Source organism: Girardinichthys multiradiatus, chromosome 23 (assembly GCF_021462225.1).
Source record: "Girardinichthys multiradiatus isolate DD_20200921_A chromosome 23, DD_fGirMul_XY1, whole genome shotgun sequence".
NCBI lineage: Eukaryota > Metazoa > Chordata > Actinopteri > Cyprinodontiformes > Goodeidae > Girardinichthys > Girardinichthys multiradiatus.
The window spans coordinates 27,005,016-27,020,758 of NC_061815.1; the positions used below are offsets into that span (position 1 = coordinate 27,005,016).

The following is a 15,743-nucleotide window of genomic DNA, read 5'->3' on the forward strand; positions in this document are numbered from 1 at the left end:
GAGTCCCTTTAATTTATATAAGTCCTAATATCAGTTTAATTTCATGCAATTTAGGTGACTACTGTTTAAGGTTTCTAAAACCTACAGTATATGTGGACTGTGGCCAACCAGTTCAGTCTGCCTTTCTTGCCCATTTTGTATTACAAATTGATTGATTAATGAAAGGTCAGTGGCACCCCTATACCCCCATGAAATATGGCACTGAATTGTGAGTGTGATCTAAGCCTGAGAATTTATTGATAAGAATTATGTTTTTAATAGCCCTGGGATGCAGTGCGGGTAAACCTCACTAAAGAGGTGATTTCAGTAAAAATACAAAGCAAATAGTGTTTTTCATTCATTCATTCATCTTCTATACCACTTCTTCCATAGTGGGTCACGGGGGAACTGGTGCCTATCTCCAGCAGCCTACGGGCGAGAGGCAGGGTACACCCTGGACAGGTTGCCAGTCCATTGCAGGGTAACACAGAGTAGTGTTTTTCAATCCAAACTATTGCAATCATTATAATGGGTAGACATAATCATCTAGAAGGTATCTTTTTAGAAAATATGTATTTAGCTTTTATCCGTGAGTATATTTCATGTGCTATGTGGATTTTATGTCCATGCTTGCTTATGTGGGTCAGGTAAAAAAATGTGTCATAGTATCAGGCACAGGATGGAATCAGGCAGCTCTGTAACTCCAGCTCTGGATAAAAACAGGGCCACCTGCTTTATAGCTTACAACATGTTTTGCCCCCAGCTCAGAACTGATGAGCTTGCTTCTGGAGAGATGAAAGCACAAAAGGTTTATAGAATTTATTTCTTTAACATTCTCTGTATTTTTAGGATATGTTTGAAATATTTTCATCTGTTAAAAACATACGTTTTCTCCAATACCCAAGCATGACCCTGTAAATATAAATATATAAATACCCACACACTCACACAATCATGAATCTTTAATAGTTTCATCAAGAGTTAAGATGCAATTTACAGTTTTTATTTTACCTAAGATGAGACTGAATTGGACATAAGTAGTTATTAAGATAAATGAAATGATAGGACTGCAGTAGGAAATCCATTACAGATGCGAGCCTGATGATTAAATCCAGACATTGGCAGCAGTGGGCTGAAAAACAGTCCAGTGTAAAAAATTTTCCTTTAGTATTATATGGTAACTCAACTAATACTGTGATTTCAAATGTTGGGCAACTATGAAATTCATAAAATGACTGCTTAATATAGCTTTTGTCAGCCTGACACTTGCAGTGGCAGAATTTATCAAAGCAATGAAATCTGGTTTATGCGCATAACATACAATAGCACATTTCACTTAGCTTTCTAAAATGCAAGTTTCATTAAAATCTTTTTAGTGCTGGGACCCCAGCCATGGATGAACATGGACTCTGAAATATATATCATCGAACACCTGTATTAATTTCTGCACCTTTCAAGATCACACTAACCTATTCCTAACACAGCTCAGGAAGAGGAGGAGTCATAGCTGGAATAACTGACCTAAGAGCACCTTTACCCCTGTGCTCAGTCTCAGTCTGGCTGCGGACTTCGGCTAATGGAGGGACCAGAGAGCACGTCAGCTGAAAGCCTTGAAACTCGCGGGCGAGTAAGGCTTTTACTTTGAAGAATCCTTGGATCCAAAGGTGACCACAATAATGCCAATCTAATGTTACAAAGTTAAGTAATGATTTGCTGTTCGAGTATCCAGCAATCATTCATAAAAAGAGTGTAATAAGACAAGCGTGGCTTGACTTTTCTTTGCCTCCAGAAGCAGCCCTAACCCAAGCAGATTTTACCCCACGGCCTGAAGAAGAAGACATCGCGACCGCAGCATTGCACGCGTTCCTGTGTGCATGCCCAGGTAGCGAGAATTATCCCCCACTGAAGGTGCCACAACGTGCCTTTGTTGTACAGTTTGACTCTAATCATACAGCTATAGTAGAACAGTCTAGATCAGTGTATTAATGTGTTAGAATGGCCTAGACCTAATTCTAGATGATAATCTAAGGCAATACTTGAAGGTTGAAGTTCACAAATGCTCTCAACCAATCTATTCAAGCTTAAAGGGATGTTGCAAAGTAAAACTATAATCCAGTCTAGTTTTGCAAAACTGGAATACATACCCCAAAATATTATAATTGCAGAGAACAGTGCTTCTACAAAGTATTGACTCAGAGAGCTAAATACATATGAAGGCCATGCTTGTAAGATTTTTATCTGTAAACATTTTTTTATGTTTCTCTTTTCACTTCATAATTGTGTGCTGCTCTGTGTTGGTCTATCACATTAAATCTCAATAAAAGAATCTCATGTTGTGGATGTAGCCTGAAAAAATATAAAAAAGATAAAGGTGCTGTATGTTCTATGGAGAATCATCACGTCTTTGCAAAGGAGTTGTAAACAGATCAGTCACCTCACCTTAAACTCTGTTTCGATGTTGGCGAGTCTTGCCAGTTCATTGCTGAGCTCAAGAGCTGTGAGCACAGGGTCCTCACTGCTGAGCGACAGGTAAGCTGCACTGGCCAGACCCTTATATGCATTCATCCTGGAGCGTGAGTGACTGAAGGAGTCCTTCTTCTGTTTCTCCACACATTCTGAGCATTTGCAGAAGTAGTCATGAGGCCTTTCTATGCGGGCCCCATTCGTCAAAAGGATGTGCACAATCTCATACTCTTGGCAGTGAGCTGCCAAAATGATGGGTGTGATGTCATGTGAGAAACGGGTTCCATCCTCATCGTATGCATAAAAGTCATCATCTCGCATCTCTTGCTCTAGAGGGCTCAAAGCGAGACGAAGACCTCCACCAAAAGCGGGATGGGCGAGAATGGCCTCGACTATTCGGACATAGCCTTTGGAGATGGCCAGAAGCAGGCCGTCCCCGATCCTTGCCAGACCATCCTTTTTCAGCAGCAGCTCAGTCACTTCCAGGTGTTCATTGCCCACTGCCAGTTGTAGAGCATTCTGGCCCATGTAGTCCACACAATTGAAGTTCAGTGTTTTGGACTCTTCTAGCATTTTGCGCACCACAGGAATGTTTCCATACTCTGCAGCATCTAAAAAGCGTTCCTCCTCTGCAGTGAGAGCAGAACCGCGCTCATTAAACATGTAGGCAGGACCCCGCACTGCCTGGCGACGCCCCTTTTCCCTCAGCGTGGTGTGCCGGCGATGCATGGCCTCTACCCTGGGAGCAGGAAAAAGATGGAAACAGAGAATTCATTAAAAGCAGTACTTAGTAAAATTTGTAAAATAAAGATGCAAAAAGAAGGGGACATCAGACAATTTTGGGATTGAGCAGTCAGAGTCAGAGACTAGAAGAACAACAAGTATCCTCAGCTATGATAAACTATAAACATTAAACCAAAACGGAGTATTTTCTCTTCATCTGGATTTAGATGTTGGCTGTGTTTAACAGAGATTTCTGTCCTGATCTCAGAGAAAGGGCCAAAACAGCAACAAAAAGCAGGAAACTGCTACCAAATCTGAAAATGTCAAAGCTCCCTGCTGCCAAGAGCTTTGACTGGCATGGCTGAAACAATGTTGTCAATTCAACTGGCCTTGGCCTGACAAACTAACTCTATGACTCAGTGATACTCCAGATTCCAACTCACGGAACAGCGATTCATCCATTATCATGTGTATAAAAAGAAAAACTTATCTAATACAAGTCTTACACAGTGAAATGGTAATGGACTGAACTTATATAGCACTTTTCCAGTCATGCAGACCACTCAAAGCGCTTTACACTAGAGCCACATTCACCCAATCGCACTCACACACCGATACGCAGATCGGTAGGCAACTTGAAGTTAAGTGCTTTGCCCAGGGGCACATTGACAGGAGGATTGGGCATATGGCAGGAGGAAGCTGGAATCGAACCCACAAGACAACTACTCTTCCTACTGAGCCACAGTCACCTCCTCTGTCAGGATGTAAAAGCAAATTGAACTACTGCAAGTATAAACGTGAGTGATTAGAAAACTGCACTTTTGACATTTATTGTTTTTACATAAAAACTGCTAAAATGTTTGTAACATAAATCGGGTATTATTATAACATTAATATCTGCATAGTTGCCTGAAGGTCCAGCTTCAAAACAAGTATTGCTAAATTACAAGCTTGTATTTTCTGGCATTTGTCCCTTTCTCACTCTGTGTCTGTATGTGTGCATTCACGTGTGTGTGTGTGTGTGTGTGTGTGTGTGTGTGTGTGTGTGTGTGTGTGTGTGTGTGTGTGTGTGTGTGTGTGAGAAGAAAGCAGGACATTAAAGCAGAAGGCGAAAATGGAAACCTGTTCATGCCAGATGTATTCACCCGGGGGTTTCTACATAAGTGAGGCTGAGAAAATGAAGAGAGCACACTATGCCAACTCCCATGTGCATGTTTTAGTGTGTGTGTGTGTGTGTATGCTTGTGCTTCTATGCATGTGATTGAACAATACAAAAGGTCAGCATTGTTTTAAATTTTAATTTACACGATCAAAATATCAGGTTGAGAGGGAAACAAATCTTTCTTCTTCTTCATTCCTCATACATTCAAGCTGTCAGACTATCCATGTTTAATGTCAACATCTCATACATCATCTGCAACATTTAATGTAAATCATTCATGATGCCTCATGGAAATCAGTACTTGTATGGCTTTTGAGTTAGACTATAGGTGATAGTGGCAGCATCAAACCACCTGCTGCATTTTTTAGCATTAAGAAGATTCCTGATAAACAGAAAGGCAGTCTGGCTGCCAGCCCATTCGGATAACCTTATAGTCAAGTAATAAATTGCCTTTTGCCATCTCTTTTAGTCTTGTTCTCCATCCAGCTGTGATTGTTTGTGATTTGGTCTTAAAATAGAATTTATTTGAATCATTTCAGTGTTGAATTACATCAATGTGGACAACATGAGGCACATACAATGGAGACAGATAGATGGATAGAAACTCTCCGTGTGCGAAAAAACAGATTGCTCTCTAAAAGAGAGATTGTTTACATTACTTATGTACAACATAGCATGATCATATTTACACATTTCACAGGGATGCACCTCAAATGGGATAAAAGGGAGCAGCTTTATCATTTTTGGAAAAAAGGGACAGAATTGTCTAGCCCAGAAATATAAGCTCCCACTGATTTTTATAAAGAACCACATAAGACCATATGTTACTACATCATTACATTACATTATGAGTTGCCTTTTTGTTGACCATATGTGTAAAATTCATGAACCATTATCGGACTTGTCCTGTCCACCAGCATAAAACATGTAAATGTATGTTAAAGAAAAATAGACTGAACCTAACAAAACAGAGAATCATTGGGGCATAAAAATTGATATAGATTGCTGGATTCTTTATCTATAAAGGCAATGTTTTGCAACATTTTCTGTTCAATTTCCTTTTGTACAAAATGTTTTACTACACGTGTAATATAAAATTAGACACTAACATTTGGCTGTAAGTCTAGCAATTTATTGATGGAGGGGCTTTGAAGCATTGCTCCTAACAATGTTTCAATGAAAGAAAGCATCTCATATATTAGAAAATCTTGCAAAGGCGATAATGATGATTAATATTGCGACAATGATATCAGTAGTGATTGTTATGATTCTGGCCCGTCTGCCTGCTCTGCTCTCACTCATGCAATCAACTCATCTGCTTCACCTGTCTGCTGCTGCGCTGCTTCCCAGTCACTGTCATGCCACTCACCTGTGGAGCTGCAGTCATATACAGCCCTCTGACAGGCAGACAGTGCCAGATTTTCGAAAACATTTGTGAGTAGTTATCCACTGTTCCTTCCTGCCTGCCCCTTGTCTGACGCCTCTAGCCCTGGAATTCGACCCTGTTTCTGTCCCTGGATTTACGCCTCAGCCTAACCACTGGTTTATTCAGCCTGAGCCTGCCTGGCTCTCTAGTCCGCCTGGAATTATTGTCAAGAGGACAATTACAGCTCTCTGTGTTCCTGTCACTGCTTCAGCTGATTCCTCTGAGGATTTGGATCAGTCAGCAATCCGACTTCAGTCTGTCGGACGCTTCCTCATTAACTGTCTGGATCACTTCCTCCTCTGGATTCTGTGCCTCATCCCCAGACTGAGAAGGTTAGTGGCTTTATCTAACTCCTTGCAAATCCTGCGTTTTATTCAGCCACTAACTAGTCTCTCTGTTCTCAGTGGTTCCTGGAAGCTGACTGCTGTTCTCCTGATCTCTGATCCTGAGTTTTTGAACAAACCTTTTAACTTATCACTTTGTGTTTGGCTGAATTTGGGTTGTCTGTCTCTGGTCGTGATAGTAAAATCTGGCCAAAAGATAGACCCATCGCCAGCATAGCAGTGGCGCGCTAATGTTGATCACTCTATTGCCCGTCTAGATTCCGGCATGGAGGAAATAATTTCTATGCTGCGCTCCATGTTTTCTGCCTCAATGTCAGCGCCCTCACAGCCTGTTGCCCCCAGAGTTCCTGATCTTTTCGCTGTGGTAAGAGAGCCTAGACTCACACCTCCTGAGCTGTTTAAGGGAGATCCTGACCAGTGCTGTGCTTTTCTTACTCAGTGTGAGATTCATTTTGAGCTTCAGCCTTCTTCGTTCCCTTCTGAGCACTCTTGAGGAGACATACCCCAATCTGTCTAAGGTGCCGCCCGAATACCATGCGTTTAAGGAGGTTTTCAACAAGTCCAGGGCCACGGCACTTCCACCTCATAGACCCTATGACTGCGCCATTGAGCTCCTACTAGGCACTTCTCCCCCTAGGGGTTGATTGTATTCATTGTCAGGACCAGAGAACCAAGCCATGAGGAAGTATGTTGATGAGTCACTAAAAGCTGGTATTATCAGACCTTCTTCTTCTCCAGCAGGGGCAGGCTTCTTCTTTGTGGGAAAGAAGGATGGTTCCTTGAGACCATGTATTGACTACAGTGGTTTAAACGACATCACCATCAAGAACCGATACCTTCTACCACTTATGAACACTGTTTTCGACCAGATTCAAGGTGCCAAGATCTTCTCTAAGTTGGATTTGAGAAACGCTTACCACTTTGTTCGTATCAAGGAGGGGGATGAATGGAAGATGGCATTTAACACTCCCACTGGTCACTATGAGTACTGTGTAATGCCTTTTGGTTTAACTAATGCCCCTGCAGTGTTTCAGGCACTGGTGAATGATGTCCTGAGGAACATGGTTGGACAATTTGTTTTTGTTTACCTTGACGACATTCTGATTTATTCCCAGGAGCTGGAACCTCACAGAAGTCATGTTCAGACCGTTCCCTTCCGTCTTCTTCAAAATCATGTGTTTGTCAAAGCTGAAAAGTGTGAGTTTCACACCACTACCACTTCATTCCTTGGATTCATCATTTCTCCTGACCAAGTCATAGTGGACCCCTCCAAAGTCAAGGCGGTCTTGGAATGGCCTTCTCCTACTGACCGCAAACAGCTTCAAAGGTTTCTGGGGTTTGCTAATTTTTACAGATGATTCATCAGGAATTATAGCCTCGTAGCAGCCCCTCTTAATGCTCTCACATCGTCTAAGACAAGGTTTGTTTGGAACGAGACGGCAGAAAGAGCTTTTGTCAAGCTCAAAGATTTATTTACATCTGCTCCTGTTCTACGGTCCCCTAACCCCGATAAACAGTTAATTGTGGAGATTGATGCCTCAAACACAGGGGTTGGAGCAGTCCTAAGCCAAAGAAATTCTGATGACCGTATTCACCCATGTGCCTTCTTTTCTAGGACTTTGTCCCAAGCAGAGCGCAATTATGATGTGGGGGACCGAGAACTGTTGGCAGTCAAGTTGGCTCTCGAGGAGTGGAGGCATTGGCTAGAGGGGGCTAAGGAACCATTTCTTGTATGGACAGATCATAAGAACCTGGAGTACCTGAGATCAGCGAAGCGCCTTAATCCCAGGTAGGCAAGGTGGGCTTTATTTTTTGGAAGATTCAGCTTCTCTCTGTCTTTCAGACCTGGAGTCAAAAATGGCAAACCGGATGCCCTGTCCAGAATACAGGAACCCTCCGAGTCACAGGCCTCTGGGGAGGATGAATTTATTCTTCCGGAATCAGTGAGACTCTCTATCACCATGTTGGAGTTGGAGGGAGAGGTTAGAGATGCCACCAAAGACCTCCCTATCCCAACTTCATGCCCACCTGACCGGTGTTTTGTCCTGCAGCGCCTCGTACCCAAGGCACTTAATTCATGCCATAATTCACGTCTGTTCTGTCATCCTGGTATCAGCAGGACGTTGCAAATGGTCCGGACTCAGTTTTGGTGGCCATATCTTGTCAAAGATGTCACAGATTACGTCACGGCCTGTACTCAATGTTCCCAAGCCAGGTCTTCTCGTCGCCCTCATGCTGGACTCTTGCATCCCCTACCCATTCCTCCTCATCCCTGGTCACACATAGCCATGGACTTCGTCACAGGTTTGCCAGTTTCTAATGGCTTCACAGTTCTGTTAACTGTCATTGACAGATTTTCAAAGATGGTTCACCTAGTTCCTCTCAAGAAGCTGCCTTCAACCAAGGAAATGGGGGACATTCTGGCATGTGAGGTTTTTTGTCTTCATGGCATACCCACAGACATTGTCTCAGACAGAGGGCCCCAGTTTGTGTCACGTTTCTGGAAAGAGATTTGTTCTTTGCTGGGGATTACAGATAGTTTGTCCTCAGGATTTCACCCACAGTCAGATGGACAGACTGAGAGGGCCAACCAGGAGGTGGAGACCAAACTGCGCGCACTATGTGAGTCAGACGCAACAAAATGGTCTCAAAATTTACCCTGGGTTGAATATGCTGTCAACACCCTCCCGGCTAGTGCCACGGGGTTATCCCCTTTCCAAGTTGTGTTTGGTTTTCAGCCACCTTTGTTCACAGTCCAGGAGAAAGAAGCTGAGGTTCCTTCTGCTCAGGCAGTGGCCCTAAGATGTCAGCGCATCTGGAGAAAGGCAAGAAGGTCCATGATCAGGATGTCGGAGGTGCAAGCACGCACAGCAAATCGTCGGAGAGTCCCTGCTCCAAGCTACCAGGTGAGACAGAAGGTTTGGCTGTCCACTAAGGACCTCCTGATCCTGGTAGACTCCCGTAAGCTGGCATCCCGTTTTTTGAGACCCTTTCCCATATCCAAGATCATCAATCTTGTGGCTATTCGTTTACGTCTGCCTCGTGCCATGAAAGTTCATCCTACCTTCCACGTGTCCCGGATCAAACCCTATGTGTTGTCCCGTCTCGGGCCCACCTCTGGGCCCCCTCCACCCGCCCGGCTTCTTGCTGATGGCCCAGTCTACACTGTCTGGCGCATCATCCGGTCCAGACGGCAAGGACGTGGCATACGTTACCTGGTGGACTGGGAGGGCTATGGTCCTGAAGAGAGGTCCTGAATTCCTGCACGATTCATCGTGGACAAAACCCTCATCCGGGATTCCTACCGCCTCCATCCTGATCAACCTCGGGGTCCGTCCAGAGCCGGTCCTTGAGGAGATGGTACTGTTATGATTCTGGCCCGTCTGCCTGCTCTGCTCTCACTCATGCAATCAAACCATCTGCTTCACCTATCTGCTGCTGCGCTGCTGCGCAATCACTGTCATGCCACACTTCTGTGGAGCTGCAGTTATATACAGCCCTCTGACAGGCAGACGGTGCCAGATTTTCGAAAACATTTGTGAGTAGTTATCCAGCGTCCCTTCCTGACTGATCTTGTTCAGTCAGGAAGGGACTGACCTTGCCTTGCTTCACGGATTTTGCCTTCTTGCCTGCCCCTTGTCTGACGGATTGGATTTCTGGATTTCGACTCTGTTTTCTGCCTCTGCCTGCCCCTTGTCTGATGCCTCTAGACCTGGAATTAGACCCTGTTTCTGTCCCTGGATTTACGCCTCAGCCTAACCACTGGTTTATTCAGCCTGAGCCTGCCTGGCTCTCTAGTCCGCCTGGAATTATTGTCAAGAGGACAATTACAGCTCTCTGTGTTCCTGTCACAGCTTCAGCTGATTCCTTGGAGGATTTGGATCAGTCGGCAATCCGACTTCAGTCTGTCGGACGCTTCCTCATTAACTGTCTGGATCACTTCCTCCTCTGGATTCTGTGCCTCATCCCCAGACTGAGAAGGTTAGTGGCTTTATCTAACTCCTTGCAAATCCTGAGTTTTATTCAGCCACTAACTAGTCTCTCTGTTCTCAGTGGTTCTTGGAAGCTGACTGCTGTTCTCCTGCTCTCTGACCCTGAGTTTCTGAATAAACCTCTTAACTTATCACTTTGTGTTTGGCTGAATTTAGGTTCTCTGTCTCTGGTCGTGATAGTGATATGTGCATATTTTTTTTCTTTCCTCTCTTTCCCATCTTTGACGTTTAGCATTTTTGCCAAAGTCATTTGTCTCCGGTGTGATCATCTGAGGCGGCGAGACTAAATATTTGCATTAGAATGTAAAACGCAGGTTCATAACAATTGGAGTATGTTAGCCAAAAATCTTTGCACTCTAAGCAGTGCTTTGGGATATGAATATTGCACACACTGATATTGATATTTGTGCGATACAGTGTGCCGTCCGATGCAAAACTGTGAGAAAAGGGAAAGGGATTTTGAACTTTTTTAAACAAGATGACATATTTTAGACAATTACCCTATATACTTTACTGAATTATGTGCACTCATAGTTTGAGGGAATTATGTATTATTTAAAAACTTTGTTCAAAGTGTGAATAATGGAAGTAGATTTACCAATTAGATCAACCTGAAAATGTATTTCTTGCTTGATTTTGGTGTAACACACATGATCCATTTCACTCCAAGTGATATCTGATCATACTGTCAGTTAACCCATAATCTGAGACATATTGGATGGAAATTAATGGAAGACGTTTCTTATACATTGAAAATAAATCTGACATCTGATAAATGGATGAAAAACCCTAAGCTATTTAGCCTTGCATTGAACACATCCAGAATGTAACATTCTTGCTAATTTCCTCTGCTGAAGATGATTGATCACTTCAAATCAACAGAACATTGTTCTAAAAATTATCTTTTTTCCTACAGAGCAACATTTATGTTAAAGAATAAGAACATAATAATATAAAACATTTGGTCTTCACTAGGTCTATAAATTGCTAAAACTTTAGATGAAGAACAAATGATATATGAAAGCAGAGGCCTTTAGCAGTCTATACACAACATTCAGGCCATGTCAAAACAAATTTAAGTTTATGATTCCGAAATGAGAAAAAAAAAAGTATAATTCAAAATAAATCACAAAATATCCAAAATCTAAGTCTCAGACAGTTTGGTTAAAAATCAGCACACTGACACACTGAGAAAAAACTGACTGAGACACTGAAGCTTGTCTGAGAGGTCTCACACATGAAAGGCTAATAATAAAAATATGAAGCATACAATGTGAGTGCATTGGCAGAGTCCTCTATCACACTGCATTGAATCATACTCTGTCAAATCAAAACACTGAATGGGTGTTTATTCTGGTTGAGAGATGAATTAAATTGGTGTTTCAAGCTCATTAATTTTTAATGTAGTGCCTCATTTGGCAGTGTAGATATGAAATCTTAACTTATAAAGATGCATTTGGACAAGCCACAAGACTTATAATGCAAAGAGGACTTGGGTTTGTTTAGGACCTCAATAATGCAGTTGCTAAATCCACTGGGAAGTCCTCTGTCTATCACATTTGTGTAGGCTCAAAACTACGGCAATCTGGTCAGGTTAGGTTGACATGGGGTTATGAGGCAAGACAATGATCCCAAACACAGAAGCAAATCTGCAACAGAATCGATCAACTGCAAAAATATAAAATAAAACAAATCAAGGTATTACAAATCTTCAACCTGAATAATTTGGCATTAAGGCATCAATTCAGATAGCTAATACCCATACAGCCTAAAGAATAAGGAGACTATAAGTTATTGCTTCTAAATTATACAAACTCTTGTGATTGGAATACTTTCAGCTGTTTTGCACTTTGTCCTAGGTTTTATAAAATAAACAATGGCAAAGTTCAAAATGTCACGTGTTGCTCTTTTAAGATTGTATTTAAACTTTACTGACAACTGAAAAGAATCAAATTATTGTGTTTTATATCTTAAAATATAAAGGTGTTGGGACCCACAGCCATGGATTTCAACATTAAACTCTGGTACATACTTTTCTGGAACTTTCAAAATAAATTGCCTTTAACAGACTTTCAGCACAACTTCAGAAGGGGGAAGGGGGGTAACAGAGGACTTCCCATGATGCCACTGCCCGCATAAGACCCCCCACCTTCCCACAAGTCTGTCTCTTCAACGCCGATGACCATCGGGATAGGAGGGAAACAAAGTGCGCTGATGTCTTTTGCTGCCAAAAAGACATAAATTCAACTGGATCCAAGGAAGCCATACGATCATCGATCATATGCAAAGTTAAGTAGAATGAAGTACTGTCTATGTATCCGGTATTTTCATTCATGAATGGGGATAATTAAGGTACAAGCATTGCTGACTGTCTCTCCGAGGCCCCGCAGACGCAAACGGTGTTCGAGAGAAGCCCCGGCAAAGACACAGTCTCCCAGCATGAAGGAAGACGGCAGAGACCGTAGCGGACAGGACGAGCCGCCATCTCTCCGGAGCTAACCCTTTTGTTCACAGAGCGAACGCAGAGGTTAGCTGAAAGCTGAAAGCTAACCGCTTGTTGACTGTGGACGTTTCTTCAAGCTTTGCCCCTTGAGCAACATTCCTCACCACAATTCATGAGGTTAAGTGTTTGGGCAGAATAATATAGAGATTAACAGTTAGGATGAAATAATCTGAACATTTTTATTCTATGAAGTTTTGTTTTTGTGAAACCTGCCTATCTTAGCGCTAGTAGGCTAGCTACAACACGTGCCGGTTCGTGTTCTTTGTATGTTTTAAAGTTAAGATAAACTTTATTTAAAGGGTGGTTTTAAACAGAACATTGCTCATAATGCGCCATCCGCGCTTATGCATTTTAACCCTCTTATTAACCCTGGTATTTTAAAGGTATTTGTTGATTCTGGTGCTAAGCTATCCGCTTCTTTGTTAGCTTAACGGCTAACCGGTAAGAACACGTGCTTGCTACTAAAGAGTATTGAACAGAAAGGTTGTTAGTTTTCAAGCTAGTGAATAATAGTCCCTGAGCATCATTTACTAGATTTGATAACTAAGTAAACACCATTAAGCCCCATTTCTCCAGAAAGATTTGGCTCTTTTCCAAAATACTCAATATTTCTTCAAATATTATTTTAATAAATAAAGGCAGTTATTTAGACACCGTTGAGATTTAGTTATCCAGAAGGTTGGTTTTATTCAGCAGATCATTATTTAAAACATTTTTTTATTAAAATAATATTTTATCTGATCTTGCATTGTGAATGGTTGTCTAAACGTTTGTTGATTATTGCCTAAGTTGGTTCCAAGACTAACTTAACTTCATTTCCAGATTATTCAAGATAATCCTTGGTTCTCAAACATAAACATTTCATGGTAATGTTGCATCACTCTTTTGGTCATGATTTCCAATCATCTTTAATCAACTTGTTTATATTGTACATAGTCCATTAGTCTTCGTTATTCTTTAATTCTGCTCGGTAGTTTAGTTGGATTGTTTTAGCATAGTAAAGAGTTTGTTGATTGAAATATGTCTAACTTTGAGTTGACTTATTTTTGTTAAATTCTTGTATTTTAAGAAATTGTGTGAATTCATTCCATATGTGTGCAGAGTTTATGCTGTTCAATAATTTCAAAGCTCGTCTCACACCTTTCTATTTTGTCCTAATACCATCGCCTTACTGGGCTGGTATTCACAGGACAATCCTTAACAGACCGAAATATTATTTGATAAAATATTAAAATATTGATATTAAATAATATTCTCAGATTCATAATTACAACAAAGGCAAAAGCTTTATCAATTTTTACTTATCTGTCCTCTTACTGTTCATTTTTAATCATCCCTTCCAGTGCAACTTTTGTCACCTGTGTTTAATTACATCTATCATGAATAAAACTATATAACCTGATGTTAATTGCTCAGAATGGCCTCCTTTTCAAAGCTGAACTCTCTTGAGGTATGAGCGCCAGTTCACTTATTATCAGTGCATGCAATCACGTATGCTAGGTCAAATACAGTTTAACAAGAGAACAACAGGAGGAATTATGCCAAATGTAAGGAGAGCAAGGAAAAAGTATGAGCAATAATTCTTCAACTCAGCAGATATATCAGTTCACAGGTGAAAAGCATAATGATATACTCTCAGCAGTTGCTTTGGCTAAATTAAACACACCTAAATATAGACTTTCTAAGGCGACAAATCAGCAGTTTTGGAGATCAAAGGGACATTTTTCATTATAATGTAAAGCTAATGAAAAAACAAACCAGTTCACCCTATCTTGCTTGCCTTTTGGGCAACACTCATGCACGATCACACTCGGGTTACAGGCATTAGTGAGAGCCAACATGCTTCTTTTCCACGATGGACCTTTTAAGCTGAACACTGTCAACACTATCAGAGGCAGACCAGGGAAGATCAAAAAGCTAATACAGAGGCCTGTCATTCTCAACTTCAGATGGTAATAGATATGAGCTGCTAAATTTTCATTACGTGCCATTATGCATGTCCCTCTACATCTCAGTGGAGCACGTCCACATAAGAGCAGTTGACTGTCAGCTCAGAATTTTAAGCCTTTATCTCACAGTTTAGCAGTAAAAATTACACTAAAGTAGAGACTCTTGGCAAAGTGAATAAATGTATAGACAGATGGACAGTAGACAAGGCCTCGAAGATATTTACTTAATAATAGATTACTACTTAGAATGAGAAGCAATACAGGTAAGACTCACGATTGCCGGGTATCTGAGCTGAACTCGGTGTCTATATGCTCAGCAGAGAAGTGGTTCCCGTAGTCTGAGAGCTCCGGAGCCCTGTGGGGTCTCTGTCCACGGTGCTGAAGGCGCTCAGTGCTTTCCGAGCTTCGTCCTCTCCACATGGGAAACGGGTCATCGCGCTGTTCGTATCCGACATCTATACGCACATCCGGCCGCGAGCAAGAGGTACACCCGGATTCCGCGGCATCCTGGCGGAACTTTGGCGGCGTGAAATATGTGGAGCCCCCGAGTTCCCGGCTCTCTGGGGACGGGTGCAGACACTCTGAGGAGGCAAGAAAAGGCGGGTCCGATTCCCCAAGCAGTGGAGAGGCTGAGGAGAAGAAGTCCAGGGGCCGCGAAGAGGAAGGAGATCCTCGGGGAAGACTGACAGAGAGAGGCGGCGAGGGAGACTCCGACAGATGTGCTCTCCCACCGCCTTCGTTTTCCTCTACCCCGTCAGACATCGGGAGAGTTCGGCAGCATCGTGTACTTTAAAGTATTTTAGTAAAGGGGCACATATTTTACTGTGTTTTTCAAAGTTTCCATTGAACAAGCTGCTCCAGAGCCGCGCGGCAGCGAAGAGCAAAAGCCTCCACCTTCACTCAGAGGTCCACGCGCACTAATTAGAGAGAGAGAGCGCGCGCAGGAAGCCAGACCTTTTACAAAATGGAAGGTGAGGAATTAGTGAAACACAAACCAATATCACTTCACTATATGAAACAACTAACGCAAACAGATATAATTAAACTACAGTGTAAAATAGAAATTACTTACATGGGTTATCTGTAAAGGAGCTCTGCTGATTAATCATCCATGACAGAATAATGAGACACAACCAGAGACAACCAATAAAACAGACCTATTTTCGGACGATTTAAGTTTTTTTTTTAAAACTACAACATAG

At 42.1% G+C, this 15,743-nt stretch overlaps 1 protein-coding gene across 1 annotated transcript in view; it reads right to left on the reverse strand.

Annotated features, from left to right (window-relative positions):
* Positions 1–15,501, reverse strand: part of trpc7b (transient receptor potential cation channel, subfamily C, member 7b) — a 99,303-nt gene extending 83,802 nt beyond the window's left edge. The window contains exons 1-2 of the mRNA XM_047352706.1: positions 14,816–15,501; positions 2,419–3,181 (exon numbers count right to left, since the gene is read on the reverse strand). Coding sequence (XP_047208662.1) covers positions 2,419–3,181; positions 14,816–15,303 — 1,251 coding nt within the window. The 5' untranslated portion in view covers positions 15,304–15,501. The remainder of the gene's footprint in view (positions 1–2,418; positions 3,182–14,815) is intronic.
* Positions 15,502–15,743: the final 242 nt, after the last annotated feature.